This window comes from Taudactylus pleione, unplaced genomic scaffold, assembly GCF_031769625.1.
Source record: "Taudactylus pleione unplaced genomic scaffold, aTauple2 ptg000032l, whole genome shotgun sequence".
In the NCBI taxonomy this organism is placed as follows: Eukaryota; Metazoa; Chordata; class Amphibia; order Anura; family Myobatrachidae; genus Taudactylus; species Taudactylus pleione.
In genome coordinates, this window is record NW_028284434.1 from 8,222,014 (window position 1) to 8,242,990 (window position 20,977).

At 43.2% G+C, this 20,977-nt stretch overlaps 1 protein-coding gene across 6 annotated transcripts in view; it reads left to right on the plus strand.

The window, feature by feature from the left end:
- Window positions 1–20,977, plus strand: part of EEF2K (eukaryotic elongation factor 2 kinase) — a 127,825-nt gene that overhangs the window by 30,135 nt on the left and 76,713 nt on the right. For 4 of the 6 annotated variants that reach the window (XM_088451937.1, XM_088451938.1, XM_088451939.1 and 1 more), the window contains exon 3: window positions 20,831–20,881. The exons of the other annotated variants lie outside the window; for them this stretch is intronic. In XM_088451937.1, coding sequence (XP_088308063.1) covers window positions 20,831–20,881 — 51 coding nt within the window. The remainder of the gene's footprint in view (window positions 1–20,830; window positions 20,882–20,977) is intronic. 6 annotated transcript variants of the gene reach the window in all.

Consider the following 20,977-nt stretch of genomic DNA (forward strand, 5'->3'; position numbering starts at 1 on the left):
GAACCAATCAGATTGTAGCTCTCATTTATCTAGGACATGCTATACAATGATAGCTATAGGCAATCCTCCACTTGAGCTGTTCTGGTAACAGAAGGGTTTCTAATGCATACAGGAACGCGGCAGCCTAATGAAGAGGGAATTATGTCTAAGTGCAGCTAGCTAAAACTAGTTTCTCAGTAGAAATCCTCCAGCCTTATTACAGAGGACAAAGATCACTGGCTTACTGCTGCATCAAACACACCACCCATCTCCCCTCCATTGTTCAAACAGCAAAAGACAGGGCAGCTAGGCTTAAATACATGGCAATTTATTTACCCCACTCCATATACAGTCACGTTTTTATTATTGCTTGTATAGAGAACGCAAATAATCTACTAGAGTGCTTTTTTCATCTTTATGTGGCATAAAGGAGACCAGCAAATCAGTGGTTGGGACTCTTAGCATGTGTATGATAAGACAGTTAATCTTAGTAAATACAGGCTGGGTGGACAGAAGTAGTGCATACCTCCCAGCATTCAGACATGGAATATCAGGACAAAAAAAGGCCTGAGCCTGATTCATTAAAGCAACCACTTTAGGCCGAGAACGCCGCTCATATTCTCATAAGCCCCTTTTCAAGGTTCAATGTGCGGCTGTGCCACCAAAATCTAGGTAGTTGGACGCTATGAAGTGTGAATTGTTTGGGAATGAAATTAAAATAAAATAAAGAGTGCTATTCAGAAACAGCACCATCAAAACAATATTTATCGTCATCATTTATTTGTTAGGCGCTGCAAAACTCTGCCGTGCTGGACAGTCAGAGCTAAACACACAAGTACAAAAAACAAATACAATGTCACATAAAGCAAAACACGTACAGACAAGTTTACGGAGGAGGTGCAGGCGTGATAGAAAAGGTAGTAAGGGGCCTGCTCTGAGGTATTAATGTTGGAAAATGTTTTGTCACCATTTTAATGAGCAGTGAATGGCTAAATCAGTCCTATAATACCTACATTCCAGAGACGCAGCCATCTCCACATGCACACGGGGGTTCAGTAGCGCTTGTCTATAGTCATTATGTCGACAGTGACTCTGGAAACAAGAAAGCCAGCGTCAGTCAGGATGCCGATCTGCTTAAAATGTTACATATAGCATTTTAACCATACAAATACACACACCGGACTTGCGCAGCTGGGAATTAGTAACAATATTTAATATATATTATATGTAGTATTATCAGAAACCCACATAAAAACGTGGGTAAATAAATATAGCAATGTATAATGATTTAAAATTGAATCATATAAAACCTGTACATTGTAAAGAAAAAAAATATATATATTTTAATAAATTGGTATAAAGAAAATGGGGAGAGAGGATAAGATAGAGAGAAAAAATAGAAAGAAATAGCAAGTATTGCAGTACAAATGAATAAACATACAATAATATATCGATACAATTAATTGAACCAAGGGTAATCCTTAAATCTGCAGATTTGTCCAGTGTTAGCTGAGTGTCATGACACTATATGATATAGTTATAATCCGAATGGTTTAAATAATATTAATGCCAGGATTCCTGGCAATATTTTTCCTTTGAAGAAATAATAGTATCCACTTGTAGCTGAAAAAACAGTTGCAATTGCTGTATCAAGGTAACAATGTATCCTTTATGAGAGAAGCAAAACAAGTGTCAATTGGAAGCTGTAGTTATCCACAGATGCCCCGCGGCTATATGAAGACCCGACAATTAAACAATCTCTTTAACACGTAGCATCGTTAGTTAACTAGGAACTCACGGTTACAGGGTCGGATATCAGAGGTCCGGTGTTAGCCGTTCGATGACAGCAGCTACTATAGCCGGAGGGTCCTCCTCGCTTGGATATACACACAGTGAGCCACTCGATAGTTAACGTGCACAAATATGGCTGTGAAGTCCGAGCGTCCTCGGAATTGTTCAGGATTCTGAGCTCCACCCGCAGCTTGGTATGGGTAAATGTAACAAAGGCTCTCTGTGGCAACCGGATATTCTGGCGCTCTATGAGATTTAATTAGATATTCACCTTTGATGCAATGACCGGAATTCTACTGACCGCTGTGTATAGCGGAAATCACAGCGTGCGGGTGCAGTCGGATAACTCAGCATTATTTGTAAAATGGTTTCTTTTCACTGTATGTTTCTATATATGGTTAGTAAGACATTATACATTGTTCTCATCAAAGAGGCAAATTTATCCGTATAGCTGCAGTTAGTAATATGAGTAAATTAAGGGGCCCATTTCTCAACAAGTTTTATCATACGCAACGAGTTTTAAAACTTGTTGTGTGTGATAAATGGTGCTCCAGCCAATCAGCTCCCAACTGTCATCTGTTTGAAAAAATTACAGTTGGGACCCGATTTTCTTGATAACCATTTATCATACATAACAAGTTTTAAAACTCATTGCTTATGATAAAAGTCATTGATAAATGGGCCCCTATGTGCTTTTTGTGACCAAATGTGCTTCCCATTACACGTAGTACCAAACAATAACACAGCACTAGGAAATGAAAATGATCTACCTTTATTCAAGTTTCAGAACTAGACAAAACATGCAGTAGTTTGGTTATACATAATGTTCCAGTACAAGTTCTCTTGAAATAGGGAGTGGCATATGATAAGCAGAGGAAATGCATAATATTGTAAGCATAGGATCACTTTTAGTGGGGAATTCAATTAGGTGCGAGTTTGGTTCCACGAAGGCGAATGTATTCCCAACTCACATTGCGAATTACATTTGTGATTCAATGCCAAACTGGCATCTCTTTTTCAGAGTAAATTCGCCTGTTTTTGTTCGCGCCCCCCTAAGCAGGTGAAAAGGTAGGGAAAAATCTTTATTTACAGGTAAAAATGTTGGTACTGGCCTCAGAACCCCTCCTGCACAAACCCCCCTCCCCTGCAATGACTAATTGGGTATCTGGAATTTTCAGTTAGCTTACTTGGACCAATAATGTCATTTTGGGGGTGAAAAATAAAAAATAAATGGCCTCAAATTACTACAAAATGAGCTTTTTAACTAAATAATACACCCCCCCCCAAATAAAAAAAAGTTTTTGTTTTAATTAAATACATTTTCTCTGTCGTCTGGGCTGGGGGACACTGGACCATGGGGTTGTAGGTGGGAAGGTGTGGAGTTGGCACTAGTGACTGAAATCTAGAACTCCCTGCCCCCCCTTTCCCCCCTGTGCAGCCCCTGACTCCAGTGTAGTTTAGTGCCTGTGGAAGGTAGGCATGCTTTTTTCTACGGCAGCCTTTTTTAGCATAGGTCTTTTTCTTTTTATTTGTAAATATTTATTTTTATTTTTACCTATAGGTGCTGTGCGCTGCTTATAGCAGCGCACAGCGGGAGTGTAAAGCAGCGGTGAGAGCTGCAGCTAAAGGGGGGATAGCGCTGAGCACTTCCCCCGTTCTACACACTCCAGTCTCTGTGAGACTGTAAGGGCCCGGGGATTGCGCGCTGCTGTACCTGGTAGAGGTGCAGGCAGTTAGCGTGGTTCTGGGTGGCGGGCGCCATCTTGCCGGGCTTCCTGTTGGCGGCTCCTGTGGGAGAGCGCCGACTACATGAGGGCGGGTTAGTCCAAGTGCTTTCCCCACAGAGGGGAGTAGCACTTGAGGGAAGGAGCCGTGGGGCTTGCTTCATCATGGCGGGGGGAGGAGCCATGGTCTGCTGGTTCTCCCCGCTCTCCAGTGGCAGAATACAGGACTCCCGGAAGATGTGTGGGCTGCTCACAGTCTTTTTAATGGGACAAGCCGGACCAGCATGGAGGGAGGACAGAGTGATTTCAAGCTCCATTCCCTTTGCTGGGTGCAGCTAAGTAGTTTTCATTTATTGCTGAATCTTTTTTGTGCCTGTTTGGAAGTGTTTGCATATAAGAGAAAAGGGGAGTGGTCTCTCCACCCGGAGGTTTTCCAGCAGTTGGTCCAGAGGTGGGGGCTGACGGAGGTGGACCTGATGGCGTCTCGCCACAATTGCAAGGTCCCTCTATTTTGTGCGAGGTCCAGATGCTATGACAGTTCCCTGGAACTTCCGTCTGGCCTACATCTTTCCTCCAATTCCCATGTTACCGAGAGTACTCCGCCGAGTCAGGGAGCAGCAGGCGTCAGTCACCCTAGTGACTCCAAACTCTCCGCGCCGGTTGTGGTTCACCACGGTCCTCAAGCTAGCCGCAGGCCCAGGTTGGCATCTTCCGCTGCGACCAGATCTTCTTCTGCAGGGGCCATTCTGTCACGAGGACCTACCTCAGTTTGCTTTAACGGCCTGGTTGTTGAGACCGAGCTTTTAAAGGCTAAGGGGTTTTCCCCTTCAGTCATCGGAACCAAGCTCTGGGCACGGAAACAGGTTTCTGCGCAGAACTATCACATAGTTTGGAAAACTTATATCATGTGGTGTGAGGGGAGTGGGGGGCATACTGCCCAGTTCTGCCTTCCAAGGCTGTTAGCGTTTCTTCAAGGTGGTTTAGAAGCCGGCTTACGGCTTCAATCTTTGAAAGTACAGATTTCGGCTCTGTCCATTTACTTTCAGCAACGTCTGGCTCTCCTCCCAGAGGTGCAGACTTTTTTGCAGGGGGTCTTGCGAGTGCAGCCTCCGTTTCAGCTGCCAGTAGCGCCATGGAATTTGTCCCTGATTCTGTCGGCTCTTAAGCAGGCTCCGTTTGAGTCATTGGAATACGTGGACATTCGGTTCGTCACGTGGAAAGTGTTTTTTTCTCATGGCAATTTCCTCGGCTAGGCGGGTATCTGAGTTGGGGGCTTTGTCTTGCAAACCACCTTTTCTTGTTTTCCTTCTTTTCATCCTAAAGTAGTTTCATCTTTCCACTTGAATCAGGAAATAGTTTTTCCTCTTTTCTCACCTTCACAGTCTTCAGGGGACCAAGATGATCTGTCACTGTTGGATGTTATCCGGGCCCTGTAAATTTACTTAGACAGGACTTCAGACTTACGTCGGGCGGACTCTCTATTGGTCCTCTACGACGCTCACAAACGTGGCTGGCCAGCCACAAAGTAGACCATTGCAAGATGGCTCCGCTCAGTGATCTCAAAGGCTTATTCTGATGTGGGGCACCCGGCACCAGCCAGCGTATCGGTTTATTCCACTCGGGCTGTGGTGCCCTCCTAGGCGGTGCATCATGGGGCCTCAGCTGAACAGGTTTGTCGCGCAGCTACCTGGTCCTCTGTCCACACGTTTGCTCGGTTCTACAGGTTTCATGTTTTTGCCTCCGGGGACGCCCATTTTGGGCATACAGTTCTCCATTCAGGCAACCTGAGCGTTCCCTCCCCTGGGGGCGGCTTTTGAACGTCCCATAGTCCATTGTCCCGCAGTCAAGATGAAAGAGAAAAGAGGATTTTTGGTACTTACCGTTGAATTATTTTCTCCGAGTCAGGCTGGGGGACACTGCGTTCCCTCCCTCACGCTCAGTCGTATTGAGTATGAGTTATGATTTGGGTCCTAATTGACCGTCAGTTTCGTTATTTTTCGGTGTGACAGTGTCACTGAGTATCGCTTCTCCTTACCAGGCACTTTTGAAGTTGTACTGAAGTCAGGGGTTGCAGAGGGGGGGAGTTATAGATTTCATTCATTAGTGCCAACTCCACACCTTCCCACCTACAACCCCATGGTCCAGTGTCCCCCAGCCTGTCTCAGAGAAAAGGATTCAACGGTAAGTACCAAAAATCCTCTTTTTTCTTTATTTTAGTTGGCCCAAATTACCCCAAAAACAAATTATTTTTTTTCTCTATTTTTTTGTTTGTTTTTTCCATTTAATTTCTTTGTAAATAAAACAAAATTCCACAGCTTTTTTTTACATTCTTTCACTTCTTTACATAAAAAATACACAAATCAACCTTTTGACACCTCTTAAAAGCATACAGTACTTTCCTTATGGCCACTCATTCTTCTATATGATTCTGCTAACGAAGTTGTCACTTTTTTGGGGGTCCAGTAAGGTCTCCCCACTTTTTCATGATATTTTTTGTGTTAGCTTTTTGGACAAAATTTGCACAATCTCACTGCAAGTAGTGCTATTTGGCATTTCTAATTGAATTGTGTGTCTCTCGGGTGCACGCTTGAAGGTGAAGTGTGCGAGTGTAATGCCTATTGCAAACTCACACCTAATTGAATTCCCCCCTTAAAGTGAGAAAAGATCCTCACAGATATTCAGATGTATTATTATTTTTGGAAAAGATTTTCTGCTTGAGCCACTGTGATGTCCAGAGAGTTAATGTTTCACAGTACAATGGTTTTACCCATCACTGCACATAAATGGTATTGCTCTGCTAGGAACTTATACACTTCTCCAAGGGGGAGATGTCTCAAGCCTTGGAGAGAGATCAAATAATCTAGCACAGTCTTTGAAATGGCAGCTAGATGCTGATAGGTTGTTTTGGGCAATTACTCCACTTATCTCTCTCCAAGCCTTGATACATCTCCCCTCAAGTGCCTACAGTAAAAGCCTGTATTTGTGTCACAACTAGGTGCTTGCCGTACAATAGAGTCTTAAGGGTGCTTTACTAAAGGTCGATTTCAATAGATTTTTATTGATTTCAAATCGATCTAAATTGGTGTTGTGTTTTCTGGGGCTAAATCACACATTTACTAACACTTACTAAACCAAATCAAAAACTGTCCAGAAACACAATATTGATTTAGATTGGTTTGAAATCGTTTAAAGTCAGTACTTGAAATCAACCTTCAGTAAATTTACCCCTTAGTCACCAGTTGGACAGTCCTACTGTAGATGATAGACTGCAATGCTTAATGTGGGAATACATCATCATAGGTAGTATTCACTTCATGATTGCATGACTGAAATAGTGAAACATTTACTTTCTGATGGTTCAGTGTACACAAACATTGTTTAAGGCACAAAATTATTAAACATATTATATACAATTCCCTTCAGGCTGTGTGTATAAGGTGTATATGAACCATAAATTAATTTCATGTATGTGCACAAACTTTGTGTGATGCACAAAATTATTGAAAATAATATATAAAATGACCTGCAGGCTGTGGACCTGATTCAGACCCGCTTGCGAGTGCTGAGCGCTCGCAAGCGGGTCGATTTTGCCCAAGTGCGCATGTGCACGAGGGAGCCGGCTCCGTCGTGCGCATGCGCGAGACCCGAATAACGATGGCCAAGCCGTCATTATGGGTCTCGCACCAAAGGGGGCGTGCTGTCGATGGTGATTGACAGCACGCCCCCTTTGGTGGGCGTGCCGGGGGCGTGGCTGCCCAGACGGAGGCGTTCCCATGGGAACGCTGACCGTCTGGGGCCGGCCCCACTGACATCACTAGTGATGTCAGTGGGAGTGCTTTTGGCTCTGATAGAGCCAAAAGCACTCCAGGGCTTGCGGCAGCGAGACCCTACCGCAAGGGTCTCGCCGCAAGCCTGGTGGTCGCGATGGTCTTGACCATCGCGACCATCATTTTGGCCGCTCGCTATAGAGCTATGCGAGCGGCCAGGAGGCCACTCCAAAAAGGGGCAGGGACGGCCCTGATTCAGAGCGAGCGCTCTGTCAGAGCGTCCGGCTCTGAATCAGGGCCTGTGTGTATAAGGTGTATATAACACATATATGCATTCTGTGTGTATATTGGGGTCCCATTCCCAAGATATCTAATTATGGTATGCAAATATTCCAAAATACGGAATATTCCGTTATCCAAAATTCCCCTGGTGCCAAGGATTTTGTATATGGGAAACTCATCCTGTACTAATATTAAGGGAACCACATGATCGTAATTCACTATGTGCACAAATTCCTTGATTACTTTGTACTTACAGATAGTGTTAGTGGGATCTATCATATCACGTGCATAGAGAGCAATAGTAACAGTGCCAAATAGTAAATAAACATTGACGTGTTTGCCTCTGTTACGTATTAGCTGATGATATAAAAATGTAGCACATCTCATTGTATCTCCCACTTATATTTATATCAAACACTATGGGCCAAATGTAATAGGGTGAGAGTTTAGAAAAGTGAGAGTTTCTGACACTTTTTAAACTTTGCTAATGTAATAGAGTCCAAAAACAAAGTAACAGAGCGAACTTGCATGTTTTTTTAGATTTAAAAAACACTTACGATTTAAAATCTCATTCAGATGTTTTCCCATTTTGAAGATAAAACTCAACCAATGTGAGAGTTTACTGCTAAACTCTCACATTTTCTAAACTCTCAGCCTATTACATTTGGCCCTAAATATGTGTCTGTATTTTATACAAGTCTTGGGCTATGTGAACGTATATACTTTGTAAAAGATGTCCATGGAAATGTGCTGGGATATATTTACTGTGTATTGCTTATCACCGTGTATAAAAACACCAAATCGGGCTCATGCGCTGCGGAAAAATCCATTGATTCCGCAGTTTACACGGAATCAGTGTGTTTCCGTGAGTGTCCCAATTTTTCGGTGCGGGAAAAGGATATTTAATTGAATAGCCTTTCCCTGTACCGTGGGGATTTTGGCTGTGAATTAGTTGCAGGGTAAACCCCGCGGCTAATTGAATACCGTCCTATGTATCGCAGATTTGTTTGCTGTGTTTTTTCTTCTATAAATAAAAATAAAATAAGAAAAATAAAATGTAGCACACCTTGTTAATCGTCATTAAATATCAGGAGTGTTCATAAACTTTTTTTTATAATGCAGATAATATTAAACACACACACATTAAGGCCCTCACTCAGAGGTGGTCGCAAGAAGCGATCGCTCTCTCTGAATGAGGGCGGACGCTTCATTTTTGTAGTGCGGCCTCCTGGTCGTTAGTTAAGCTGTGGGTTACCACCCACAGCTTAACGACTGACCAGGTTGATGGTAGCGATGGTAATCACCATCGCGACCATCGTGGCTTACGACCAGACCCTAAGGTTGGGTCTGGGCACTCGTAAGCCCCAGGGAGCTTTCTGCTCTGATGGAGCAGGAAGCTCCCCACTGACATCACTGATGATGTCAGTGCGACCGCCCACAAAACGGTAGGCGTTCATTAAGGATCGCCTCCGTTTTGGAAACCACCCCCCCGGCCCGCCTACCAAACGGGGCGAGCTGTCGATCAACATCAACAGCCGCCCCTTTGGTAACGAGCTCCGGAGCGAGAGAGTTTCTCTGTCGCTCCGGGGCTTGCACACGCACAGTGCGCCCGCTGCGCGACCGCAGGGCTACCCATCGACCCGGTTGCAAGCACATCGGTGTTTGCGACCGGGTCTGAATGACCCCCAGAGTCTGTATAGTAACTGTGCACCAACCATATGCATGAAAGTGTCTTCACCATCACTGCCCAGGCCTGGCCGTACCCCAGGTGACCTACCTAACTTTTTACCTGAATACTCAGTCACTTGGCAATATGTTTTCTACTCAGGGCAGTGATAGGTACCAGGAGGCCCTCGGACAGCAGTCGGTTACGAGCACATCGGCGCTTGCGACCGACTCTGAATGAGGTCCAAAGTCACGTTTTCTCTTCTTTGTATCGAGTTTTTGTTGTTTATGTGTTTTGCTTTGTTAAAGGTGAAATCAAATTATAAGTTTTCTCTAGGTTATAACTAGGAATGTTTTCACAATATGAAAATGTTTGAGCTACCACAATATAATCAATTCTAATAATAATAATAATAATAATTATTATTATTATTATTATTATTATTATTATTATTATTATTATTATTATTAATAAAAATAATAACTTTAGTGGTATTAGGCACAGTTATTGTTTGTGTTTTTCTTCAAAAATAATAGTTTTAAACTGTGTATGAAATAACAGGATGTGATATATCTTATATGATATGCTAATGGATTTACAGTCACACTGTTTACTGAAAGAAAATTTGTTGTGCAAGTCTGAACAGATTGTACGAACAGTTCATTGAAGTTAGTGCCTGCTAATAGAGAATGTACATTTGCTTGCACATTTTAATAACAAATAGGGCAGTTCCTTACTAGGTATACCACCTGTTCTAGTCACGTTCATAATGTCCAGCATATGTATTCTGCTGTGCTGTAAAATACAGGAAAAATGTAATACAAACTACAATCTCCATCTGGTATACAGCTGGGAAGCCGGCGGAAGTAATCCCGACGGCCGGCTTCCCGACTGCTTTATCCCGGCGAGGGCTAAATAACAGGCGTCTAAATGTAGACGCCTGTCATTTTACTGACGCTGGGAGACCGGCGCCCAGCATCCCGATCTAAATGATGCCAGGCGCCGCTGCGGACAGCCGGGGGGGGAAGGCTAGGTTTAGGCACTTCCCCGGGAGGTTAGGGTTAGGCACCCCCGGGGGGGACTTAGGGTTAGGCACCCCCCCCGCCGGGGGACTTAGGTTTAGGCCGCGGGGAAGGGGGGGTTAGGTTTAGGCACTTAGAGGGGGGATTAGGGTTAGGCACTGGGGGGAAGGTTAGGGTTAGGCACCCCTAAGGAGGGTTGAGCGGGGGGGAGGTTAGGTTAGTAAATACTTACCTGGGGATGATCAGGATTTTCACCCATGTCGGGCAGCCGCTGTCGGGATTTGAACCGGCGGTAATTCATACCGATTCCCTCCATCCTATCTCCTGCAATTCTGTGGTTTAGCAATTTGCACAATTTGGACTGTGAAGCTGCTCTCCCTCAAAGTCCCCAATTTTGAAAAAGAGGTCTGTCTGTAACCCGAAACATCCATAACTGAGACTGATTCGATATCATTGTCACAGGATTTCCTGTCTCAGTGTGTGGTCCTTTCACTGCACCCGACAGTGGTCACTGATAGCTGCGGTTGGGAGATGAGGTACGGTACATGCAGGAGGAGTGTGATACCCGTCTCTATTATGCATCTAATAAATGTCAGTTTGTAGTAAGGTACACAGGGGGAGATGTCTCAAAAGTTAGAGAGAGAGCGAAAGTGAAGAAGTTTCTCATACCAACCAATCAGCCTCTGTAATTTTATAAACTGAGCTAGATAAATGACAGAAGATAATTGGTTGTTATGGTTAACTTTATCTCCCTTAAAGGTTTGATACATCTCCCCCACAGACTGATGTTTTTAAACATTAAAGGTGCATACACACACAACGATTTTTGAACGATTATCGTTAACGATATCATTTATCGTTCAATCTTTGAAAAATCGTTCACTTTCTAAGTTAAAACGATGAATGATTATTGTTCATGCGCGTTCACGTTAGTAGTTTGTAGTTCAGTCAGACCAACTCAACGATTTTCATTAAGGGTATATGCAAAAATCGTTTGTAGTTCAAAAACATTGTTCATTACACTTTAAAAAATCTGACAGATAATCTGACAGAAAACCGTTCAGAAAATCTTTAATTGTGTGAACGGGTTAACAATGGAGAAGCTCTGGGATGTGATAAAATGGAGAGTGATAAACGACCAGCCAATCAGCTCCCAACTGTCATTTTTCAAACACAGCCTGTAACATGACAGTTAGGAGCTGAGTGATTGGTCGTTTAACACTCTGCACTTTATCACTTTCCAGAGCTTCATACATCTGCCCTATTATGTCATATTGTGCTGGCCCCACAAACAGAGATGTTACAGATATGTTGACCTCATACAATCTTGCCTGCAAGTTTTGTTTTTTTTTAACAAAATTTATTTAGAATTTTACAAAAATTAAGTACAACAATATGTGCATGGGCAATAAAAATATTTGAAATATTACAAAAACAAAAATACAGAATAGTAAAGTATCAAAAAGACACATATAGCAATAAACCATTCTGAAAACAGATGAAATATAGAAGAGTAAATATTGCTATATATCATAGCACATATTCAAAATAGACTGTAAATAATAGTACAAAATAAAAAAAAAGAAAAAGAATAAACAAGTAGGACACAGAAAAGCACGCAGAAGAGAGAAGGGAAAAATGAAGAGAGAAGAAAAGGAAGAAAAAGAGGGAGAATAAGATGGGGGATAGGATAAGTAGGAAGGAGGCCGAATCCGGGTCTACCATATATACTCGAGTATAAGCCAAGTTTTTCAGCACATTTTTTGTGCTGAAAAAGCACCCCCTCGGCTTATACTCGAGTGATGCCCGCATGGTACGCAGCTGAGTAGCGTACCATGCGGGCCGCGGTGCAGACTGTGTCTCTGTGACCGCGTGTGTAGCGCTGACCGGACGGAGTTCGGTCAGCACTACACACTGCCAAACACACAGCCGCTGGAGCCGGCAGCTGTGTGTTTGTTGTAATCAGCAGCCGATGAGAGCCATCTTCCGGCTCCCACAGTGGGTAATGGGAGAGACGTCATGACGACGTCTCTCCCATAATGCAAAGCGGCCGGAGGAGCTGATGGCAGCGGCGTGACCAGGAGCGGGGTTTCAGGTAAGTGTTTTTTTTTATTTTTATTAGGACTACTGGGGGCACTACCAGGGGGGGATTACTTCTGGGGGCACTACCAGGGGGGATTGCTTCTGGGGCACTACCACGGGGGAATTACTTCTGGGGGCACTACCAGGGGGTAATTACTACTGGGGGCACTACCAGGGGGAATTACTTCTGGGGGCACTACCTGGGGGGATTACTACTGGGGGCACTACCAGGGGGAATTACTTCTGGGGGCACTACCAGGGGGAATTACTTCTGGGGGCACTACCAGGGAGAATTGCTTCAGGGGGCACTACCAGGCACTACCAGGGGGAATTACTTCAGGGGGCACTACCAGGGGGAATTACTTCTGGGGGCACTACCAGGGGGAATTACTTCTGGGGGCACTACCAGGCACTACCAGGGGTAATTACTTCAGGGGGCGCTACCAGGCACTACCAGGGGGAATTACTTCTGGCGGCACTACCAGGGGGAATTACTTCTGGGGGCACTACCAGGGGGGGATTACTACTGGGGGCACTACCAGCTGCTGCATGTCCCACCCTAGGTTTATACTCGAGTCAATAAGTTTTCCCAGTTTTTTGTGGTAAAATTAGGTACCTCGGCTTATTTTCGGGTCGACTTATACTCGAGTATATACGGTATATTGTATATTGGGAAAACTTGAATAAAAGTCGCCATAGTAAAATGGAGAGATAATAAACAAATAACTAATATAAGTTAATTGTGAACGTTAGAGTAGGAGGTTCGAAAAGCCTGAGGGCAGGGTCCTGTTTGGCGTGGTGCTGTTATATAGGAACCAGTCACGCCAAACCACGAGGAACATAGGAGAGATATTGTGGAGATAAGCTGATATTTTCTCCATGGCCGCCACGTGCCAAATTTTATTTATAAGTTGTTGGCAAGGAGAAGGGTCAATATGCAATTAGACATCGAGCTGCATTTAAAATATGTGAAGAGAGCTTATCAGCATTTGTTAAGGTCCTCAAGTGGACAGCCAAGGAGGAAAGACCAGGGAGACTTAATCAGTGGTATTTTATTAATTTCTGAAAGGAGACTGGTAACCCCATCCCAAAATTGGGCTATTTTAGGGCATAACCACCATATGTGTATGAAAGTACCTATCTCGCCACAACCTCTCCAACATTGATCAGAGGCTAAATTATACATTTTGTGCAAACAGGCAGGTACCAGGTATCATCTATAATACACCTTGTAGGCATTTTCCTTAATTAAGGAAGAAATAGAGGACCTGGATACCCTTTCCCGCACCACAGACCATGTGTGCTCATCAGGTGGACTCCCTAAATCTTTTTCCCACTGAAGTTCATAATTTGGCGTATCTGGGAGTTTAACAAAGAGCAAAAGGTTATATATAACAGATATGATACCTTTCATGAAAAGATTGCGGAGACACAAAGACTCAAATTATGTTAAAGATCTATCAATTGAATTAGGGGGGAGGGAATTGATAAAATGCCGAACTTGAATATAGGCAAAAGTGTTGATAGAAGATATGTTGAGTTTATTCTGTAAGGAACCCAGAGAGGCTAACCCACCCGAGTCGAGGATATCAGATACCACCCTAACCCCACCCTTAATCCATGGAGAGAAGTGGGCGAGGTTGAAACCTGGGGAAAATGCCGGATTAAACCATATAGGAGTAATAGGGGATGGGTAGGTGGTAATATTATAGTGAGATGTACAGTGATCCCAAATGGAGCATGTAAATGAAATAACTGGATGTGAGCGAACAGACTGAGGCCTGTCAGGTGTAACCAATCCTACAATAGCGGACATAAAAGGGATATCGCACGAATTAGCCTCGACTTCTACCCACCTAGGTACCTGGGAGGAAGCAAACCAAGCTATTGCTTGACTTAAATGGGTAGCGTATAATAAAGGTTAACATCAGGAAACCCGTTGCCCCCATTGGTAGTGGGGTGACGAAGAGTGAGAAAACTGATACAGGGAGGCTTGAATTTCCATAAAAATTGAACAAACCACCTGTGTAATTGCAATAAATTAGATTTTGTTAACAGCAACAGGGAGGGTCTGGAAGAGGTAGAGTAGTCTAGTCACGAGCTTCATCTTAACTGCCACTATCCTACCTGACCAGAAAATAATTAGATCACGCCATCGGAGGAGGCCCAGTTTAATTGTCTTAAGCATAGGGGGAAAGTTTACAGAGAATAGGGTGTCATATCTGCTTGTTATATAGACTCCTAGATATTTAATTTTAGAGGGGTGCCAGGCAAAGTTATAATTGTGACGCAGGAAATCCAAGGCCATAGGTGATATATTGAGTGCGAGAGACTCAGTTTTAGAAAGGTTGATCTTGTAGCCCGAGAGTGAGCCGTGTTCAGCCAAAACTTGAAAGAGTTTTGGTATAGACGTATGGGGAGAAGTTAGTGTTAGAAGAACGTCGTCGACAAAAAGGGACCCTTTATATACTGCCTTTCCTAGTGAGGTACCTCTAATATCTGAATCAAGGTGGATTTGAGCTGCAAAGAGTTCAGTAACCAAAGCAAAGATCAGGGGTGACAAAGGGCACCCCTATCTAGTGCCATTTTTATAAGAAAAGGGGACGAAGAAGACCATTCACGGAGACCCTAGCTGAAGGGGTAGAGTATAGGGCAAGGATGCCCTGGAGAAAATTACCACCTAAGCCAAAGGCCCTCAATGTTTGGAGCATGAAGGGCCAGCAAATCTGGTCAAAGGCTTTCTCAGCGTCTAGGGAAAGCACCAGGACTAGAGTTCGAGTAGAACTGATGGAGTGAATGAGGCTAATATTGCGCATAGTGTTGTCCCTGGCCTGTCTCCTCAGTATATAGCCAACTTGATCGTTATGAGCTAAGCTGGGCAATACGGAGTTCAGGCGGTTAGCAAGTATCTTTGCAGAAATCTTAACATCAGTGTTCAACAGCGAGATAGGTCTATATTGAGCACAATTGGAGTGGTCCTTTCCCTCTTTGGGAATAACTATAATCCTATCCCCCAGGGCTCCTTGGAGAAAGAGACTCCTGACATCACACCGTTGAACACCTCAGCAAGATAGGGGGAAAGTAAGGAGTTAAAGGATTTATATTAAGTGGCCGTAAAGCCGTCTGGGCCAGGTGCCTTATTGGCCTTAAGGTTTTTGATCACTTCTGAGATCTCCTGCACCTCAATTTCAACACTTAGGAATTCAAGGGCCGAGGAAGATAGTTTAGGTAAATGACAGTTGGTTAAAAAGTTTTATATAGAGTCCACAGTAGGGAGAGAACTATCCAAGGAAGACGAGAGATTATACAGTTTATTATAAAATTTACGAAACTCTTCAGTGATACGTAAGGGATCCCTAATAGAGTCGCCTAATAGAGTCGCCTGAGTGAGAATTAATCATCAGAACAATGTTTTGTGAGAGTTTAGATCACAATCTAGATGCCAGCATTCTATCAGCTGTATCCCCTTTTTTCGTAAAATGTTTGATTAAGCCATTTAAGAGAAGTCTCAGCTTTTGCTGTAAGAAGGAGGCCTAGTTCTCCTCTGGCAGCCACAAGTTTATGATAATCATCCTTGTCTGCAAATTTTAGGATTATGGGTCATGTGACACAGGGCAATAAAAGCACATCTCACTGTGTCATCATTAGTGTACACAAGAAAAACAGGAGTAACAAGGACAAGGAGCCAAAAATGAACAAAACACTTTTTGTAATGTTGTTAAACACTTACGAAATTAACTTGAAGACTGGTTGTTTATTAAACCTAAAGTACAACTCAAGGTATGAAAAAGGCACGTTCTATCATTCACTACAAATCTCCTTAATCTCTCTGTGACCTAATACAACTTAAAGGACCTGCAAACCCCTAAACGGCAGCTCTGTTACAAAGCTGGTTAGAGAAGTTTTGTCCCCACAATCCCCACACACACACACACAGCTAAGAGGTGGGTCATTACATCTTTATAGGCCCGTAACTAGAGTAGTGCGACCAGTGCCAAGAATGTATCTACAGTAACTAAGGCCCGTGTTCAATTTGGAGTGAAAAGTCAGAATCCGAACTTTTTGCCGTCATCTGAGGTTTTGCTGGTGAAAAAGTATCGCACGTGTCCCCGCGTATCCCCTTATTCAATCACAAATGTGCGAAAACGGGACCCAGGCAAATCAAATATCGGCAAAAAGTTCTGGCAGTTTTGGGGAAATCAGCCTGACACCCTCATAAAGATACTCTGACATGGGGGTTCACTATGGGTACTCCCGAATAGACCTGCTAAAGGTATTTGGGGTTTTTCAATTGTCTCAATAGGCGCTATTTTGCATAATTGAGTAAGTGATGAAGAATAGATTTTTGCTACTTTTTTGGGGAAAAGTATTCCCATCAAATTTGGGGTACATAAAAATGAGTGCAAGCATAGTTTAAAGTGACTAAAATAAAGCTTTAAAGTGCACAAAAAAAGCACCTTCCGCTAGCACCTGCAATCCAAAAACCCCCCTCCCCCATACTTCCAGACCCCCCCAGAGGCTATTTCGCTAGTTTTTTAATTTGCTCCCCAACTTTTTTTTTTTCCAGCACATTTTTTCAAAGTGCTTTTTTGGGGTGACCTTTTTTTGACGCAGTTAGCGTCAAAGGGGTGTAAAAAGGGTTTAGGGTGGTCCCCGCAAATTTGCACCCCAAAATCCCAATTCTGTACTTTTTGCCACCGGGTGTTCATAGGCAAAACTTTTTTGCCTATTTTCGGCCCTAAATCAGAGACATTAATAACAAAAATGCAGCGCTGGTTACATGTTAGTCTATTTATTAGAATATAAAAGGTTTAAATTCCACATACAAAAGACACTTTAATACATATATATCTCTAAAATAGACTTAATTACTACATATAAATCACATCATATAGTAAATGTTCCCATAAATATCAGACTGGGGGCCTGATTCAGAGCCGGACGCTCTGACCAGAGCGCTCGCTCTGAATTAGGGCCCTCCTACCTCAACTTGGAGCGGCCTCTTGGACACTCGCATAGCTGTGGGTTACCACCCACAGCTATAGCGAGCGTCCATGATGATGGTCGCGATGGTCAAGACCATCGCGACCATCGGGCTTGCGACGAGACCCTGCGGTAGGGTCTCGCTGCCGCAAGCCCTGGAGTGATTTTGGCTCTATCAGAGCCAAAATCACTCCCACTGACATCACTACTGATGTCAGTGGGGCCGCCTCCAGACGGTAGGCGTTCCTATGGGAACGCCTCCGTCTGGCAGCCACACCCCCGACACGCCCACCAAAGGGGGCATGCTGTCAGTCACCATCGACAGCACGCCCCCTTTGGTGCGAGACCCCGAGCGACAGCTTGGCTGTCGCTATGCGGGTCTCGCGCATGCACACGACGGAGCTCCCTCCGTCGTGCGCATGCGCATTAGGGCACCATCGACCCGCTTGCGAGCGTCCTGCGCTCGCGAGCGGGTCTGAATTAGGCCCTGGGAGTGTTCTTTAATCTCAGATCTGATGTAAATTGCAATACAGAGTCTATTCACCACCACAATAGTTTTGAAATGAAACAAACAAGATGTGCTTTAACTGCAGACTTTCCGATTTAATTTGAGGGTAAGTACATCCAAATCGGGTGAATGGTGTAGGAATTACAACAGTTTCAATATGTGCCTCCCACTTTTTAAGGGGCCAAAAGTAATGGGACTATCAACTCAAAAGCTATTTCATGGACAGGTGTGGGCTATTCCCTCGTTATTTCATTATCAATTAAGCAGGTAAAAGGTCTGGAGTTGATTCTAGGTGTGACATTTGCATTTGGAATCAGTTGCTGTCAACTCTCAATATGAGATCCAAAGAGCTGTCACTATCAGTGAAGCAAGCCATCATTAGGCTGAAAAATTAAAACAAACCCATCAGAGAGATAGCAAAAACATTAGGTGTGGCCAAATCAACTGTTTGGAACATTCTTAAAAAGAAAGAACACACCAGAGAGCTCAGCGACACCAAAAGACCCGGAAGACCACGGAAAACAACTGTGGTGGATGACAGAAGAATTATTTCCCTGGTGAAGAAAAACCCCTTCACAACAGTTGGCCAAATCAAGAACACTCTCCAGGAGGTAGATGTATATGTGTCAAAGTCAACAATCAAGAGAAGACTTCACAAGAGTGAATATAGAGGGTTCACCACAAGATACAAACCATTGGTGAGCCACAAAAACAGGAAGACCAGATTAGAGTTTGCCAAACAACATCTAAAAAAGCCATTACAGTTCTGGAACAACATCCTATGGACAGATGAGACAAAAATCAACTTGAACCAGAGTGATGGGAAGAGAAGAGAAGGAAAGGAACTGCTCATGATCCAAAACATACCACCTCATCAGTGAAGCATGGTGGTGGTAGTGTCATGGCGTGGGCATGTATGGCTGCCAATGGAACTGGTTCCCTTGTATTTATTGATGATGTGACTGCTGACAAAAGCAGCAGAATGAATTCTGAAGTGTTTGGGGCAATATTATATGCTCATATTCAGTCAAATGCTTCAGAACTCATTGGACGGCGCTTCACAGTGCAGATGGACAATGACCCGAAGCATACTGCAAAAGCAACCAAAGAGTTTTTTAAGGCTAAAAAGTGGAATGTTATGCAATGGCCAAGTCAATCCCCTGACCTGAATCCGATTGAGCATGCATTTCACTTGATGAAGACAAAACTGAAGGGAAAATGGTCCAAGAACAAGCAGGAACTGAAGACATTTGCAGTAGAAACCTGGCAGAGCATCACCAGGGATGAAACCCAGCGTCTGGTGATGTCTATGCGTTCCAGACTTCAGGCTGTAATTGCCTGCAAAGGATTTGCAACAAAGTATTAAAAAGTGAAAGTTAGATTTAGGATTGTTTAGTTTGTCCCATTACTTTTGGCCCCTTAAAAAGTGGGAGGCACATATAGAAACCTTTGTAATTCCTACACCGTTCACCTGATTTGGATGTAATTACCCTCAAATTAAATCTGAAAGTCTGCAGTTAAATCGCATCTTGTTTGTTTTATTTCAAAGCCATTGTGGTGGTGAATAGAGGCCAAAATATGAAAATTCTGTCAATGTCCCAATATTTATGGACCTGACTGTATCTGTCTGTCCTGCAAAATTGATATCAACAGCAGTATCTCAGCTTGGTAAATAGTATTGTAGCTGTGGTGAAAGAATATAATCAGACTGCCTTTAATAGTATCAATTTGGGCGGTATTAAGGAGCATACACACGGTCAGATTTGTCAGATTTTTCAGATCTGTCAGAAGAACGATTGAACGATTTGAACGATTTTACCAAAGATTTGAACAATTTGAATGATTGAACGATTTTTGAGTGCATTAAAATGAATGGAATCGTCCAAGTCTGACTGCAAACACATCAGATGTTAGATATCATTATCTGACCATCGGGAACGCGCATCTTTCATCGTTCAGGCATGTCAGATATGTCTGATTTTCCTTCAGATTTGAACGATTTTTTAAATCGTTATCGTTCAGATCTGAAGAAAAATCTGACTGTGTGTATGCACCATTAGACAGTGAAGTCCGGGGCGTCCCCCAGCATGGAAACATTTACTATATGATGTGATTTATATGTAGTAATTAAGTCTATTTTAGAGATATATATGTATTAAAGTGTCTTTTGTATGTGGAATTTAAACCTTTTATGTTCTAATAAATAGACTAATACCCCTTTTACACCAGAGCAAAAACCTGGGTTTTTGCTGGGACTACCGGGGTTGCAGCTCATTGTAAAAGGGTCCCTGTTAAATAACTCGGGACAAGTGGGGCCAGGATCGACCTGGGTAACGGTGCAGTGTAAACGGTGCAACCCGGGTTATCCGACCTGGGTCATGCCTAAAATTAGCTGATTGGTGGCTGTGGAGCAGTCACCTCCCACTTTTTCACAAGTTTAGCAGGGCAGACACAGGTTCAGTGTGAACGGAAAGTATGGGGCTGACCTGGGAATAATCCAGATTGATGGTGCTGTGTAAACTGTGTCTGACCTGCGTTGGAACCATCTCTGAAAACCCATGTCGGACCTGGGTTTTTGGTGTAAAAGAGGTATAACATATAGTGTTACCAGCACTGTTTTTTTGTTATTAATGTCTCTGATTTAGTTAGATACATTCTTGACGTTTTGCTACGTTTCAAATATAAAAGGTGAAAAAATGCATTTAGTACTGTAGTGGTAATAATAATAATAATAACACTAATAATAATAATAATAATAATCATGATAATAATAAAAAAGAAGAAGGTGATTTGATGTTCCCCTTTGATGCTGGTGTTGCTACTAATGATTTAATTTTTCAGGGCATGTTTGGAATCATAGCTTAATGTGTCTTTTCTGCAAGTGTCCTGCTTTAATCAGATACATTCTCATGTTACGTATACAGATGACAATCGTACCCTATACAGTAGTGTTCCCTTTGCTGTGTTGTGTGTGTTGCGGGTTGCTTTTGGTGATGGCTCATTAATGATTTTCATGCATTTCCTAGAATGACAAACAGCGGTATATTAAGCATGGCTGCTTGGCTGAGCGAGGTCGGGTATGTGCTATTTCAAATTTGGACATTGTATCGGTTATATAACAAATCCTGAGAGTACTGTATGTATACTTGGCACCTAATTCTCTGTGCTTGATC